The sequence below is a fragment of the Artemia franciscana genome, chromosome 7 (assembly GCF_032884065.1).
Source record: "Artemia franciscana chromosome 7, ASM3288406v1, whole genome shotgun sequence".
Classification (NCBI taxonomy): domain Eukaryota; kingdom Metazoa; phylum Arthropoda; class Branchiopoda; order Anostraca; family Artemiidae; genus Artemia; species Artemia franciscana.
The window spans coordinates 31,692,694-31,706,883 of record NC_088869.1 but is presented as its reverse complement, the minus strand read 5'-3'; the positions used below and the strand labels follow the sequence as shown (position 1 = coordinate 31,706,883).

Here is a 14,190-nt window from a genome sequence, read left to right as displayed (position 1 = left end):
TTTACTATTGAGCCGGGTCACTCCTTACTAGAGTTCGTTACCACGAACTGTTTGACAAGAAGACAACTTGACTCAGTAACTTATTAAATAAAAAAACAACAAGTATTTCAACTAAAAGTAAGGAGCAACATTAAAGCTTAAAACAAACAGAAGCTATTACGCATATGAAGGGGGTTGTCCCCTCCTCAACACCACGGTTTTGACACTTAAGTTTTTTAGCGCCTTAAAGAACAACAACTTATTGTTCTAATTAAACGACCCTGGTGTTTCACGAGTTGTTCGTTATGAATTGGGGCAAAATTTAGCTTTAGCGTAAAGAGCGAGATGTCGAGAAGCGAGCAACCCCCTCATATACTATGAACTTCCGTTTGTTTCAAGTTTTAGTGTTGCTCCTTACTTTCAGTTGAGAGAACTTTTTTATTTAATTTTTGATCGTTTTATAAATAATGCCATTATATCTGGCTCCGCTTCTACGAAAAACTCCCCTCCCAAGGAAACATGCTCCCTGTTCATCGTAGTTAAAGGGTCCGGAAATTGTGTCTGTAAGGAAGACCCCCTCCCACTTACAGCTCTCAGGGCAAGGGTTGTAGGTTATGCCCTGGGGGTATATAAAGTTCGTGTAGAAAGGTTGATCGTATATGCATTGGAGGGGACTCATTGGATTGGTAATCAGAAGCTCTAATGCCCTTTTTAAGAGTCAAAGTGACCAGAGCACAGCTATACATTGCTTGATGGGATATTTCCCCACGTGTAAATTGGGATATGGTAAATTTTTTTGTCTATGGTACATTTTGTCTTGAAATTTTGGCAACACTGGCCCGCAGGCGTTTTGCAATAAAACTTATCTATGCTTTTTGAGATCGCTTCTACTCACAGCCTATACAGACACCAATTGCGCATACATTTTTCAAAAGCAACACATCGCTATCGTCGCGACAATAATGGGCGCTGCGTCAAAACCAGACCCTCTTGCAGTTGGAAACTGGATTTCAAGGAGGCGGATTGGTCACAAACGAAATTTCTGTTTTCACTCCTGGAATAGAGCCAAGATCTTTCCGCGTTGATAGGCTGTGGGAGTGCCGGAGGTTAACGCTTAGTCTAAAGATGTGTGTTGAAATCTTTCTATGGGCAGGAGATGACTCCTCTCAACTAGTGGCTATATAGAAAGTCTATAATAATGACACATATCCAGGGTAACTTGAACGGAATGACTAAAAAAACACTCAATGGGCAATCTTACAATAAAGATATCTGCCGCACAAATTGTTGGCAATGTCCCAATTCTGAAATAATTACTGAATATGTATTTGCTTCTACAATTAGAATAGGACAAAAACCCCAGCTTCTCAGGAATTTACAATTACAAACAATGAAGAACGCCCTCCCAATTGTTTCTGACTATATTTACATTGGAGTAAACTTGACCATTATTGATATTCTCCGAGTTATCTATAGCATTTCAGTAAACACGCCATAGGTTAAGAATTTGTTATAGTCTTTTAAGGATAATGGATTACACCCAAAAATAAAAATGTAATCTGTGTAGAAGATTCAAACTCATTATTTGTATGCTGGACGTCCGATTCAAAGTTACTATCCTCATATTAATCAGCATTTCAAAAATTGTGAGAAAAAGTTAGTTTATAAGCTTATGCGTAAAACAAATCAAACACTGAGTTTATATTGACTGTTATGCAAAATTTCTTTATATTTTTACCGTTTGTTTTATCTAAATATTAAAATTGTAGAATATAATTAAATATCGAGCACTTTTTTTAATGTATGTAAATTGTTTTTCATTGGATAATTAAATTAGATAAGTAACTTTAAATCATGTTTAAGTCATATGAAAAACAAAATCAACGAAAAAAATGGATAAGACGGTGTTGAGGGTATAGGCACGCAGAAGCTGTACTGGAGTTTTCTTTGAAGAATGTCCAACTTTATAGTTGTATCAGGAACTGAAAATTTTCTGAAAATTTTCGGCTAATCAGAAGCAAGTCGTCAGCATACGCAAGACAAGAAACATCTGGAAGACCAGAAAGGTATGTACCTGAAATCTTAGCCAACACACTAGAAATACATATCTTAAAAAGTGTTGGGGACAAAACACCGCCCTACCTGACTTCTGTTCGTACCCTTATAATAGTGTCTGGTGCGGATCTTATTGAAGAAAGGAATTTGAATACCATAACCATAGAATCATTATAACAGAGAGAATGACCCCCAAATTATACAGAGAAAAAAGGAGATGACTATGGACCACACTATCAAACAGTTTCGGATCTTTCCCCATATTTTCTAAAATAAGGAAAATTTTCTCAGGGTCTTAACTTTTGATGGCTAAGACTAAGCTTGAGGAAACTTATATATTTAAAATCAGCACCAAAATATATTTTTTTTTACTCTTTCTCTTAACTCTACTTTTTAAAATAGTAGAAAACTTTAGCGGAAAGAGCAGGGCATTGAGGAGGAAAAGCCTCTTTCATATACGGAGTAATTTCTGTTCGTTTTAAATTTTAATGTTGCGCCTTACTTTCATTTAAAAAAAAAACTTTATTTTTATTTAATTTCTGGACGTTTTTGAATTAATGCATGTTTTGATCTTGGCTCTACGCACATAAATAATTAAAACAAAATTTGCATATTAATTTTTTTTTGGCTAAATGGCCTTCTCATAGTTTTAATCGGAAGATTTTAATAAAAAAGGAGTGAGGGAGGAGGCCTAGTTGCCCTTCAATTTTTGATTACTTAAAAAGGCAACTAGAACTTTAAATATTTTACAAACGTTTTCATTACTAAGAAATATACGTAACTTACAAATTAACTTACGTAACAAACTTCTATATTAGTATGTTTCTATTGCGTATATGAAAGGGCTCACCCCTCGTTAATACCTCGCTCTTTACACTAAATCTTAAATTTTGTCCAAATTCCTTAAGAATGACCTCTGAATTATAAAGACCGTAGAATAAATAGTTGAAATTACTAAAAATACTTTAGCGCAAAGAGTGAGGTATTACGAGGAGATAAACCCCTCATATGCGTAATAATTTTTGTTCGTTTTAAGTTTTAATGCTGCTCCTTACTTTCAGTAGAAAAAACTTTCCATATTTATTTTTTCATTGCTTTTTCAAATAATGGTAGAAAATCCTGTGCCCCCTTTATTGAAATTTTCTTCCCCCATGAGTAGTTCCTGCATTGAAATATGCTCCCACGTGACCCCCCTCTCAACTCCCCCCTAAACCAAAAACGGACCCCTGAAAACGTCTTTACACTTCCCAGTAACCAATACTATACGTAGACACAGGTCAAAGTTTGTAACTTGCAGCCCCTCCCACGGGGACTGCGGGGGAGTAAGTCATCCCCAAAGACATAGTTATTAGGTTATTCGACTATGGTGAATAAAATGGCTATCTCACAATTTTGATCCGGTGAGTTTAGGGAAAAATTGAGTGTGTTAAGGGGCCTAGATGCCCACCAATTTTTTGGTCGCTTAAAACGGGCACTAGAACTTTTAATATCCGTTAGAATGAGCCCTTTCGCGACATTCTAGCACCATTGAGTCGATACGATCACCCCTGAAAAACAACAACAAAAAACAAATAAATACACATCTGCGTGTTTATTTGATCTGCCTTCTGGCAAAAAAAAGCAAAATTCTACATTTTTGTAGATAGGAGCTTGAAACTTCTACAATAAGGTTCTATGATACGCTGAGCCTGATGGTGTGATTGTCGTTTAGATTTTATGACTTTTAGGGGGTGTTTCCCCTATTTTCAAAAATGTGAAAAATTTTCTTAGGCTCGTAACTTTTGATGGGTGAGACTAATCTTGATGAAACTTTTATATTTAGAATCAGCACTAAAATGCGATTCTTTTGATGTAATTATTGGTATCAAAATTCCATTTTTTTCAGTTTCGATTACTATTAAGCCGGGTTGCTCCTTACTAAAGTTCGTTAACACGAACTGTTTGATTGTAGTAGCCTGCTAATTCTGCTAGCCCACTATTTATGAAACTTACCGCTAGTATAGAGAGTATACAAGAGGAAGGATTTTAAAACTCTGTTTTAAGGTTTTCGACCATGAAGGCTATGAATGCATCCTATCTATGTTTCCTAGCCTTGTCACTTCAGATATGGCATCAAAACGCGCCATTTTTGGCGTTATATAGAACTTTATGAGGGTTATCAAGGCAAACTTAAAAATAGCATATAAATATAAACCTAACTTTTAAGCGGGACTTGGGACGGCTACCTGTGATGCTGCAGTCGTCTTCTAGTTCTATTAGTCAGTAGAAAAGTTATAAGAAATACTAAGAGGCTGAGGAGGAATATACAAGAAGGGGATAGAAAACCTCAGGAAGAGGGTTTTCAAAATTTTTCAAAACTTTTTCAAAATTTCTGTATTTGTTTTTTAAATTTCAGTTTACTAGTGGGATGGGAGGAAGAATATACAAGAAGGACGATTGTAAAACTCAGTTTTAAGGTTTTTTGACCATGGAGGCTATGCCGGTACTCTTTTCGTGCTTCCCAGCCTTTACATTCCAGATATGGCATCAAACATGCCCTTCTTCTTCTTCTTTCTTTTTTTTTTTTGGGGGGGGGGGGTGCGAACGCTGGAGGTACAGTTATTTGACCTTTGAACAGCTTTGAACAAAATGGCAGTCTCAAAATTTAGATCCAATACATTTATGGGAAGAGGGCGAGGGGGGGTGATTAGCTGCTCTCCGACGACTTTTGCCTCTTAAAAAGTGCACAAGACTTTTGATTTCCAACGGAATGAGCTTTCTCTAAAGTTTATGCAACTACCCCTTCCATCAGAACTTAATATGTTAACAATGGGCAACTTCCATTGGGCGTGAGGGTCCGTGGGTGGTTGAAAGATAATCGCGTTTGACTCTTAAAAAGGAAACTAAAACTTTCGTTTCAGAATTGTATGAGCCTCTTCTAAAGTCTATATGACCACTCCTTCCAGAAAATAGCTTATATGTTAACTAGGGGCAACTTGCATAACCTACTGCCTTTGCCCTGGGGGCTGTGAGGGGTTTGTCAAGTCAACCCTGGAGGCATAATTATCTTTCCACTGGGTTATTTTGACAAAATGACTAACTCAGAATTTTGATCAGACAAATTTGGAAAAAATTGGGCGTGGGGGATAGTCGCCCTACTTTTGACCCTTACAAAGGGAATAATACCGTCCAATTTCCAATCTAATGAGTCCCTCCGAGATTTACACGGTCATGCCTTCCAAAAACCCTTATATGTTAACAATGAACGACTTGCATGACTTACAGGTCTTGTCCCAGGGGTTAGTGGGGTAGTTGTCAAACCCAGAAGCACAGTTATTTGCTCTTTGGATTATTTTAAACAATATTTGTATTTCAAAATCCTCATCAGAAGCATTTTGAAAAAAAGAGTGTAGAGGAGGAGAGGGGTGAATCGTCCTACCATAGATTTTGAATCTTAAAAAGGGAACTAGAACTTTTGGTTCCAAATCGAACGAGCCCCTTCCGAATTTTGTACGATCACGGTAAGCAATATATAGTATGTAGGTTGCTGCTCATAATATGAAAGCAAAATATAGCAAGAATGATACAGTTTAAATAGTTTTGACCACAATAGCAAGTTATAAAAGAATAGTTGAATTCAATTCTGGTACAATTAAATGGGAACAATTTGTTGCTGAATTAAGCTTTTCTTTCGTACGAAATCTTAAAAGAAAAGGCGTTTCCTCTTTCTTTTTTAAAAGAATTGTATAAGTTTGGGTTCTAGTTTTATACTTCATCTGGTCATCTTTACTTGTACCCATTGTTATGCATGGCTCATTAGTTTTACATTATTTTATGCTTGGTTGAACCCCATTTAGAGCATATGCCGGAATTAATGGGAACATAAAAGGATATTCACTCAGTTCAGTTTCCCATTAGACAAAGCATTTCGGATCAATATGCTTTATTTTGTCTGTTGAACTGCCTATGAGATAATTTATATACTTTTTTTCAATACTGTAATAATGAAGGTTATAGTCTCTTTGCTAGTTCTAATGAAGAATTGTGTCCAGTAGTTGTTATTTGAATAGTTTAGATACCATATCGACAGGCTCTTAACAAAAAACAAAACAAAACAGAAATGGAGCAAAATCAACTAGCTCATAGATATCTAGCTTTGCACCAATTGACATATCTATCGTATGGTGGAAAAGTTTCTTTTTAATTTTAGGTATTTTTATAGGAGCGCGTCATAAAGTTGGTGCGAGTCATACACGGGCACCAGACGTAGAAAAATTTTGGTAAAAAAATACCTTGACAATGATTTTGTAATTAGTCACGGTATTGACGGATGAAGTGTGTTGGTCTAAGTGACTACACATCACGTACAATGACAGGCTGTCTTGAAGGCTTATTTAAACAAATTAAAGGATTTAGCCATTTATTATAAGTATGTAGCATCTATATAGAAATGTTGGTGATAAGTTCTTTGCCTGAAGAGTATATCATTTTTTAAACTACATATGGTATTCCATCAAACAGCAGACTTTTGACGACATTATTCAAGGCAATTAAAGGATTTAGCCAGTTATTATAAGTATGCAGCATCTATATAGAAACGTTGGTGATAAGTTCCTTGCCTGAAGAGTATATCATTTTTTAAACTACATATGATATTCCATCAAACAGCTGACTTTTGACGACATTATTCAAGGCAATTAAAGGATTTAACCAGTTATTATAAGTATGCAGCATCTATATAGAAACGTTGGTGATAAGTTCCTTGCCTGAAGAGTATATCATTTTTTAAACTACATATGATATTCCATCAAACAGCAGATTTCTGATCACATTATTCAAGGCAATTGGGAGTGAGCGACAGAAACACTGAATTAGCTTTATTTTAAAAAATGAACATATGTCCAAAAATACGATACAATTTTGAACCAAGTCTCAGCTGATTCAGTAGCAATTTCTTCAAAAATCTCACCAAAAGCTTTAAAATATATATAAAATCATAAAATTGCACGCGAACAAACCAAAATACTTACAAAAAAAACGCAAAGCTAATTGCGTTTTGTCACTGAAAATACGCCTAAAATCTATAAAAGACAAATTAAAAAAATTCAGCAGCCCAAATTGTGCTTTGCCATAGGGTGGTTATTTTAAAAATTTGTAATACCCTTATTTTTTTCTTTCGCAAAATTTGATTGTTTTGGTTTTTGAATTATCATAAACTCTTGATGATGCAACAGCTTTTGTGAGCTAAGAGAAGCACAAGAAGAGGCAAATCATCTAAAGCTTCACAAGTGTTATCAAACAGTTCGTGGTAACGAACTGTAGTAAGAGCGACCCGGCTCAATAGTAACCAAAACTCTACAAAAATGGAATTTTGATACCAATAGCTGCATAGAGAAAATTGCATTTTAATGCTAATTGTAAAGATATAAGTTTCATCAAGTTTAATCTTACCCATCAAAAGTTACGAGCCTGAGAAAATTTGCCTTATTTTAGAAAATAGGGAGAAACACCCCCTAAAAGCCATAGAATCTTAACGAAAATCACACCATCAGATTCAGCGTATGAGAGAACTCTACTGTAGAATTTTAAAGCTTCTATATACAAAAATGTGGAATTTTGTATTTTTTGCCAGAAGGCAGATCACGGATGCGTGTTTATTTGTTCGTTTGTTTTTTTGTTGTTTTTTTTCTTCCCCGGGGGTGATCGTATCGACCCAACGGTCCTAGAATGTTGCGAGAGGTCTCATTCTAATGGAAATGAAAAGTTCTAGTGCCCTTTCCAAGTGGCCGAAAAAATTTGAGGGCACCGAGGCCCCCTCCCACGATAATAATTTTCCAAAACTCACTTAATCAAAATTCTGAGATATCCATTTTATTCAGCGTAGTCGAAAAACCTTATAACTATGTCTTTGGGGACGACTTACTCCCCCACAGTCCCCGTGGGAGGGGCAACAAATTGCAAAACTTTGACCAGCGATTACACATAGTAAGGGTTATGGGGAAGTGTAAAGACGGTTTCAGGGGGATTTTTTGGTTGGGGGAGGGGTTGAGAAGAGGGGGATATGTTGTGGGAACTTTCCATCGAGGAAACGTTCCAATTTGTCATTGGGGAAAAAAATTTCCATGAAGGGAGCGTAGGATTTTCTAGCATTATAAAAAAAAACAATGAAAAAATAAGCATAAAATTTTTTTTTTCAACTGGAAGTAAGGAGCACCATTAAAACTTAAAACGAATAGATTTTATTACGCATATGAGGGGCTCACCTCCAGCTAAAACCTCACTCTTTACGCTAAAGTATTTTTAATATTTTCAATTATTTATTCTATGGCTTTTGTGATTCGGGGGTCATTCTTAAGGAATTGGGACAAAATTTAAGCTTTGGTGTAAAGAGCGAGGTACTGACGGGAGGGGGGGTGAGCCCCCTCATATCCGTAATAAAAACATGAGAATACAAAAGTTTGTTACGTAAGCTAATTTGTAAGTTACGTATATCTTTTACTAATAAAAACATTCGCAAAAAATTAAAAGTTCTAGTTGCCTTTCTAAGTAACGAAGAAATCGGAGGGCAACTAGGCCTCCTCCCCTGCTCTTTTTTTCTCAAAATCATTCGATCAAAACTATGAGAAAGCCATTTAGCTAAAAAAATAAATTTGAAAATTTCGTTTTAATTATTCATCTGCGGAGAGACAAAATCAAAACATTGATTAATTCAAAAACGTTCAGAAATTAAATAAAAAAAAACAAGTTTTTTTTAACTGAAAGTATGGAGCGGCATTAAAACTTAAAACGAACAGAAATTACTCCGTATATGAAAAAGGCTGCTTCCTCATCAACGCCCCACTCTTTACGCTAAAGTTTTTTACTGTTAAAGTAGAGTTGAGAGAAAGAGTCAAACTTTAGCGTAAAGAGCGGCGCATTGATGAGGAAGCAACCCCTTTCATATAAAAAGTAATTTCTGTTCGTTTTAAGTTTTGATGTCGCTCCTTACTTTCAGTAAAAATTTTTTTTTTTTAATTTAATATCTATCTTAAAACAACAGTTGTTTTTTGAGGTTTCAGCTTCACTAATACATGTAGAAAATTTTTTTTACTGGGTAATTGGTACACTGAAACTATAGCCCGTATTATGTCAATACTTTTTTTTTGCCCAAAATACTTTTCTGATGAAGTCAAATTATTTTACTTTTGACTTTTCAGCATGCATATAATCACAACTACTATTTTCTTTTTATCAAAACATTCATAAAGCGTTGTTTTTGAGTAAAATTATTTAACTAGAAGAAAATATTTTGAAAAATTGATTTATTTTTCCAGGTTCTATTGTTGACAATTGTAAATTGGCATACAAAACATAAAGACCCGGAAAGCCGATGGGAAAGCACACATAAAAGAACGCTCTGCAGCAAAGACTGTAAATATCAAGACTCAAATTTAGAGAGAAAAAAGGAAGAATAGTATTTTGAGAGAAAAAACTTTTTCAGTTTTTTTCTCAGTTTTTTTTTTTTTAATATTTATGTTGTTTTTTGTCTGATTGTTCACTTCGAAAGGGCTATATCAGTAGTTCCCAATCGATTTTGGGCCATGCCCCACCCAGGCATTTTTACAATCCTGATGCCCTCATAGCGATATTTTAATGCTGTTATTCAAAATTATAGATGTATTCACCTTAAGGAGGCTCAAAGGCCCATTAACCTGGTGTCTTTTTTTGGGTCGTCCCCTAGACATATTTTATGCAAATTAAATCCTTTTATACAATACATAGCGTCACTACAATTGCTATCTTAATTACTCTTTAAAGGAATTTGAATGTGGTGTCACTCACACGAAAAATGTTATATTTTTTTTTTCAAAAGTAAGATTCCAAAGCAGAGTCACACAAAGAGTGCACAGCCTACTCATAACCCACCAAAATACTGCCATGCCCCACTAGGGGAGCCTGAGCCCTGAGTTGGGAATGACGGGGCTATATGGACATTAGAGCCTTTAGCCTAGAATGATACGGCAGAAATTGGAATTTCAAGCCACACCATTATCATATTTGGTCAAAACAACTTGTTTCGTTTAAAAGGTAACTCCACCTTCCCCTGCATGTGTGTTCTGCAATCAAATATAAAACTAAACTTTGAACAAATAAATTTGATAGAACATTCCTAATTTAAAGAAATAGTTTTTAACAAAATTATAATATACAGTTCCTTTACCTTCATGGTGTCGCAAGGTTGCCTTTCATTTACATAGTCATTCTTTGGAGATTCAATGAGCAAGGCATATTTTCCTTTGCTCTGTTTGACCCTCCGGATTCCTTCGTCGTAAGTCTTCACAAAAACATGCTTGCGCGAAGACATGAATTCCCACATCTTGCTGTAAGTAGGAATTTTCGAAAACTGAAAAATTAAAAAAAAATTATTCCTACAGGATAATTTTTCAACATTAGATCTCCATCTAATTGTCTTGCCGGAGCGACGTTTTAGTTTTGTCCGGTTTTTCTTTTTTATAGCACTGATTTCAGTCTTTTACGAGAAAGTGGTAAGACTCCAAACTCCTTAGTGTTTGCGGAAAGTGTGAAACTTAGGAAGAATTGTAAAATATTGGAAAACTGCCAAATATTCTTGCAAGGGCCAAGAAGAACAGGTTTGCTTGTTCTTGCATTAGAACGTTCAATGTGAGAGTTAACGGTGGAAGTTTATAGTTTAACATCCGAGTAGTTTATATGAAATTTCTCTTCGAAGCTTTTCTCGAGGCACGATTCAGCTGTCGAGTTGAATCTCCTTTTAAGCGGGTAAGCAAGCTAGTGGCTGTTTTAAATTGAAGTTTTGATTGAAAATAAAAGTATATAAGATAAAAAAAGAACTTCCCAGTCCCATTACCAAAATGTTTTCTTAGAATAACATATAGAAAATTTGGTAGACTGAAAAAAAAAGTATTTTCACGCGCTTCCGAAAGAGCTGCCACCTACCTTCAGTTTGCCACTTCTACTAGTGATTTTGGCTGAGTTTGTTATTCCATTTTCTGCATTTGGGACTGAATTAGAGAATCAGTATAGATGGATAGATAAGTGCATTTTTAAGCCAAATATACAGCTATGAACACAGTACAATAACATAAACGAAAGACATAAATAACATAAACTTTGATCAGCGATCATCATAAAACGCTTAAATGAAACACTGCATTAACCTAATACTAGTACTTAATACTTGAAAAAAAAAAGATCCTTGAAAACAACACGTAACACTCAGAAAAAAGCATAAATAATACATTACATTTACTTTATACTGAGATTTTTTTTTTATTTATTATTATTTTTTTTTATTTAAGAAAATTTTCAGATACCTTGCTACTCTGCGAATAAACTGATGCGACGTACTATATAAGACACCTGGAAGTATCAACTTGTTATTTCCAAATTTCCCTTCTCTTATCGTAGAGAGCCCCAGGCACCGGCTTAAGCAATGCACTAAGTAATCCTCTTTAACTCTGCAAAGGGGGCAAGTATATTTGCCTTCATTGGAACATCTTTCTTTAGAATACTAAATCTTTCACTAATTGGCAGGCATTTAGCCTTGAGCTGCATCCACAACGTCAAATATCTAGCTTGTAGATTCAGCTTAAAGTAGAACTTCTGCCCATAAACCACCTTAACATCCTTATAAAAGTTTAATGTTTCTGATTTTGTTTATCTCCTCACTCATTTTTGAATCATTTGATTCTCTAGTACTATCTTAATCTCATTCTCCCAAGTTCGCATTTATATTTGTTGGTCCACTACCTTCACTCAAGACAAAGGAAAACCCGGTTTTGTCTAAAATGTCTTTTATTTTTAGTGGCCATGATCTTTTTTCCCTGCAATAGTAAATCTTCATAAGCTGGCCTTAAGCACCCTGTCTTTCGGTAACTGGACGACATACAACTAAAATTTAATCATTGCAACTAGTCTGTAATTTATTAGTGGCCATGTACCTAGATTGCCATTTAAAAACTGGGAATGAGTTCTTCTATGCAGCCAAAACAATCTCTTAAAGTACCCTAATTGAATACTCTCTATCTGAGCCACTCCGTCATGCCCCAAATCTGTGCTCCGTAATGTAGAATGGGCATTATAGTCGATAAAAAAAAAACCTTTTTATGTAACAACAAATTTTTTATTCCCATTACATTATTCTGGAAAATTGCAAACATTGCTGCTCTTCCCGGTTTAAAGTTTCCTTTATATGAGAATTCCATCTTCCAATACTTTAAAAAATATATCCAAGATACTTAACTTTATCCGCAACTTGTATCATCTTCCCCTTAAACCAAAATTTTCTTTCACATTTATCATTCCTCTCGTTAAATATAACCACTTTTGATTTCTGAACATTTCCGTGCAGGCACTTCATCTTTAGATAATCATCTGAAGATCCAGGAGATTCTGTAAATTATGTGCCGAACTCGCCACTAGAGCAATGTCATCCGCAAACAACAACACTGAGAAGTTTTTATTATCTAATCTCACTGTTGGAGCCCATTTTTTGCTAAATATTCAACGATGTCATTAATAAAAAGACCAAACAGTCGACGTGACAAGGCGCTTCCCTTTTTTACTCCTTTCTTAACTTTCTAAAAGGTCTCGAAATACCTGACCCACGTACTCTTGCTATTGCACTAGTTTGAAAATACATATTAAAACCAAACGATTGAAACAAGAAGGCAGCCCCACATCATGTAGACTTTTTTTTAAGCAAAACTCTATTGACATTATCAAACGCTTTTTTCCAAAAATGCAACATATAACTTATTTTTTTCTGATCCATACTTTTCAATTAATCCACTCAAAATAAACTCTTTATCCACAGTACTATAACCTTTTTCTAAGACCTCCCTGTTCTTCCAGTCCAATACCTTCTAGTCAATCATTTAACCGGCTATCTAAAATTTTCTCTAAGATTTCGCTGAGTATATATAATCACATGTGCCTTCTAAACTCTAGGAGCTCTCTCATTGCTAAATCAAACAGAGGTTTCTTTTCCTCCATTTTTGTTAGTGATATTATAATGTTGGCCCAGGGCAAGAAAACCAACCTTAAAATCAAAGAAGCACATTTTTATTTTAATAATGGTCAAAACTTTGTGAAAAGCCGATGATTGTAATACGGAAGTTTTTTTAATCTTTCGGTCCGTCGTCCATCCTTCTTGGCCCTTCCACCCCAATTTCTCAAACTCTTGGCTGAAAGATAAACCTCTCTCCTATTTTTGAGTGCTCTCGCCCGTTTGAGCCAAAATATGCAAGAGTTTTAGTCCGGACTATTGAAGAGCCAAAGCAGGTCAGTGGCCTCTCCCCCACCCCTACCCTCCCTAAACTAACTTTTTAGAGGAGAGGTGGGCCTCTTACACTTTTTTTAAAAGTGAAATCATACAAGCATTTCTAACTAAATGAATAAAGCATCTAGATATGTATGTTGCCTCTCTCTCTCCTTCCTCCCCACCCTCCACACCTCACCATTGAAATTTTATTAAAGACTTTTACACGCTTTACGCTTTTACGATGATCAAATGTGAAGATTATTCAAAACCAAATAACTCCTTATAAGAGCAACCAAAGCTTTGACTAGGAAGACAACTGTCAAACCTTTATCGTGAAACAATCATAAGCATGTCAAATATAAATTTAAATCAAAACACCTGGATCACACCAGGAGCTCACCTGGAGCAGACCTCTGAAAAGGTCTCATCACACCAGGAGCAGACCTCTGAAAAGGTCTCATCACACCAGGAGCAGACCTCTGAAAAGGTCTCATCACACCAGGAGCAGACCTCTAAAAAGGTCTTTATAATCCACAACTTTTATCCTGTTGAGGCGTGCGAGCAGCGAGTGTTTTAGGTAAGAGAGTGAACCTGGTTAAAACTCTGGCCTAACTATCCGTGCTATTTACAAATAAAATTTTTCTACCATGAGTACAAACAGTTATGATTTTAAGCAGCGATTTTATAGGTAGTCGAGGGGGAAGGCAATGAGAGAGGTTAAGCATTAATAGTTAATATAAGTGATAGCGACTATATAAGAAAGACTGTTGAATTTAATGTAGAAAATGCTACTGCACATGGTATATAAGTAGTTAATATGGACATAAAACGTTTATCAAATATACATATTTTAGAACTATTTTAAGTGTCCATGATTAATATATAGTTTATGACTT

General features: G+C 35.4%; 1 protein-coding gene across 3 annotated transcripts in view; it reads right to left on the bottom strand.

Moving 5' to 3' along the window:
• The window catches only part of LOC136029161 (glutamate receptor 4-like), a 93,351-nt gene that overhangs the window by 22,301 nt on the left and 56,860 nt on the right, over positions 1-14,190 (bottom strand). For all 3 annotated transcript variants that reach the window (XM_065707260.1, XM_065707261.1, XM_065707262.1), the window contains one exon: positions 10,214-10,396. In XM_065707260.1, the coding sequence (XP_065563332.1) occupies positions 10,214-10,396 (183 nt within the window). The remainder of the gene's footprint in view (positions 1-10,213; positions 10,397-14,190) is intronic.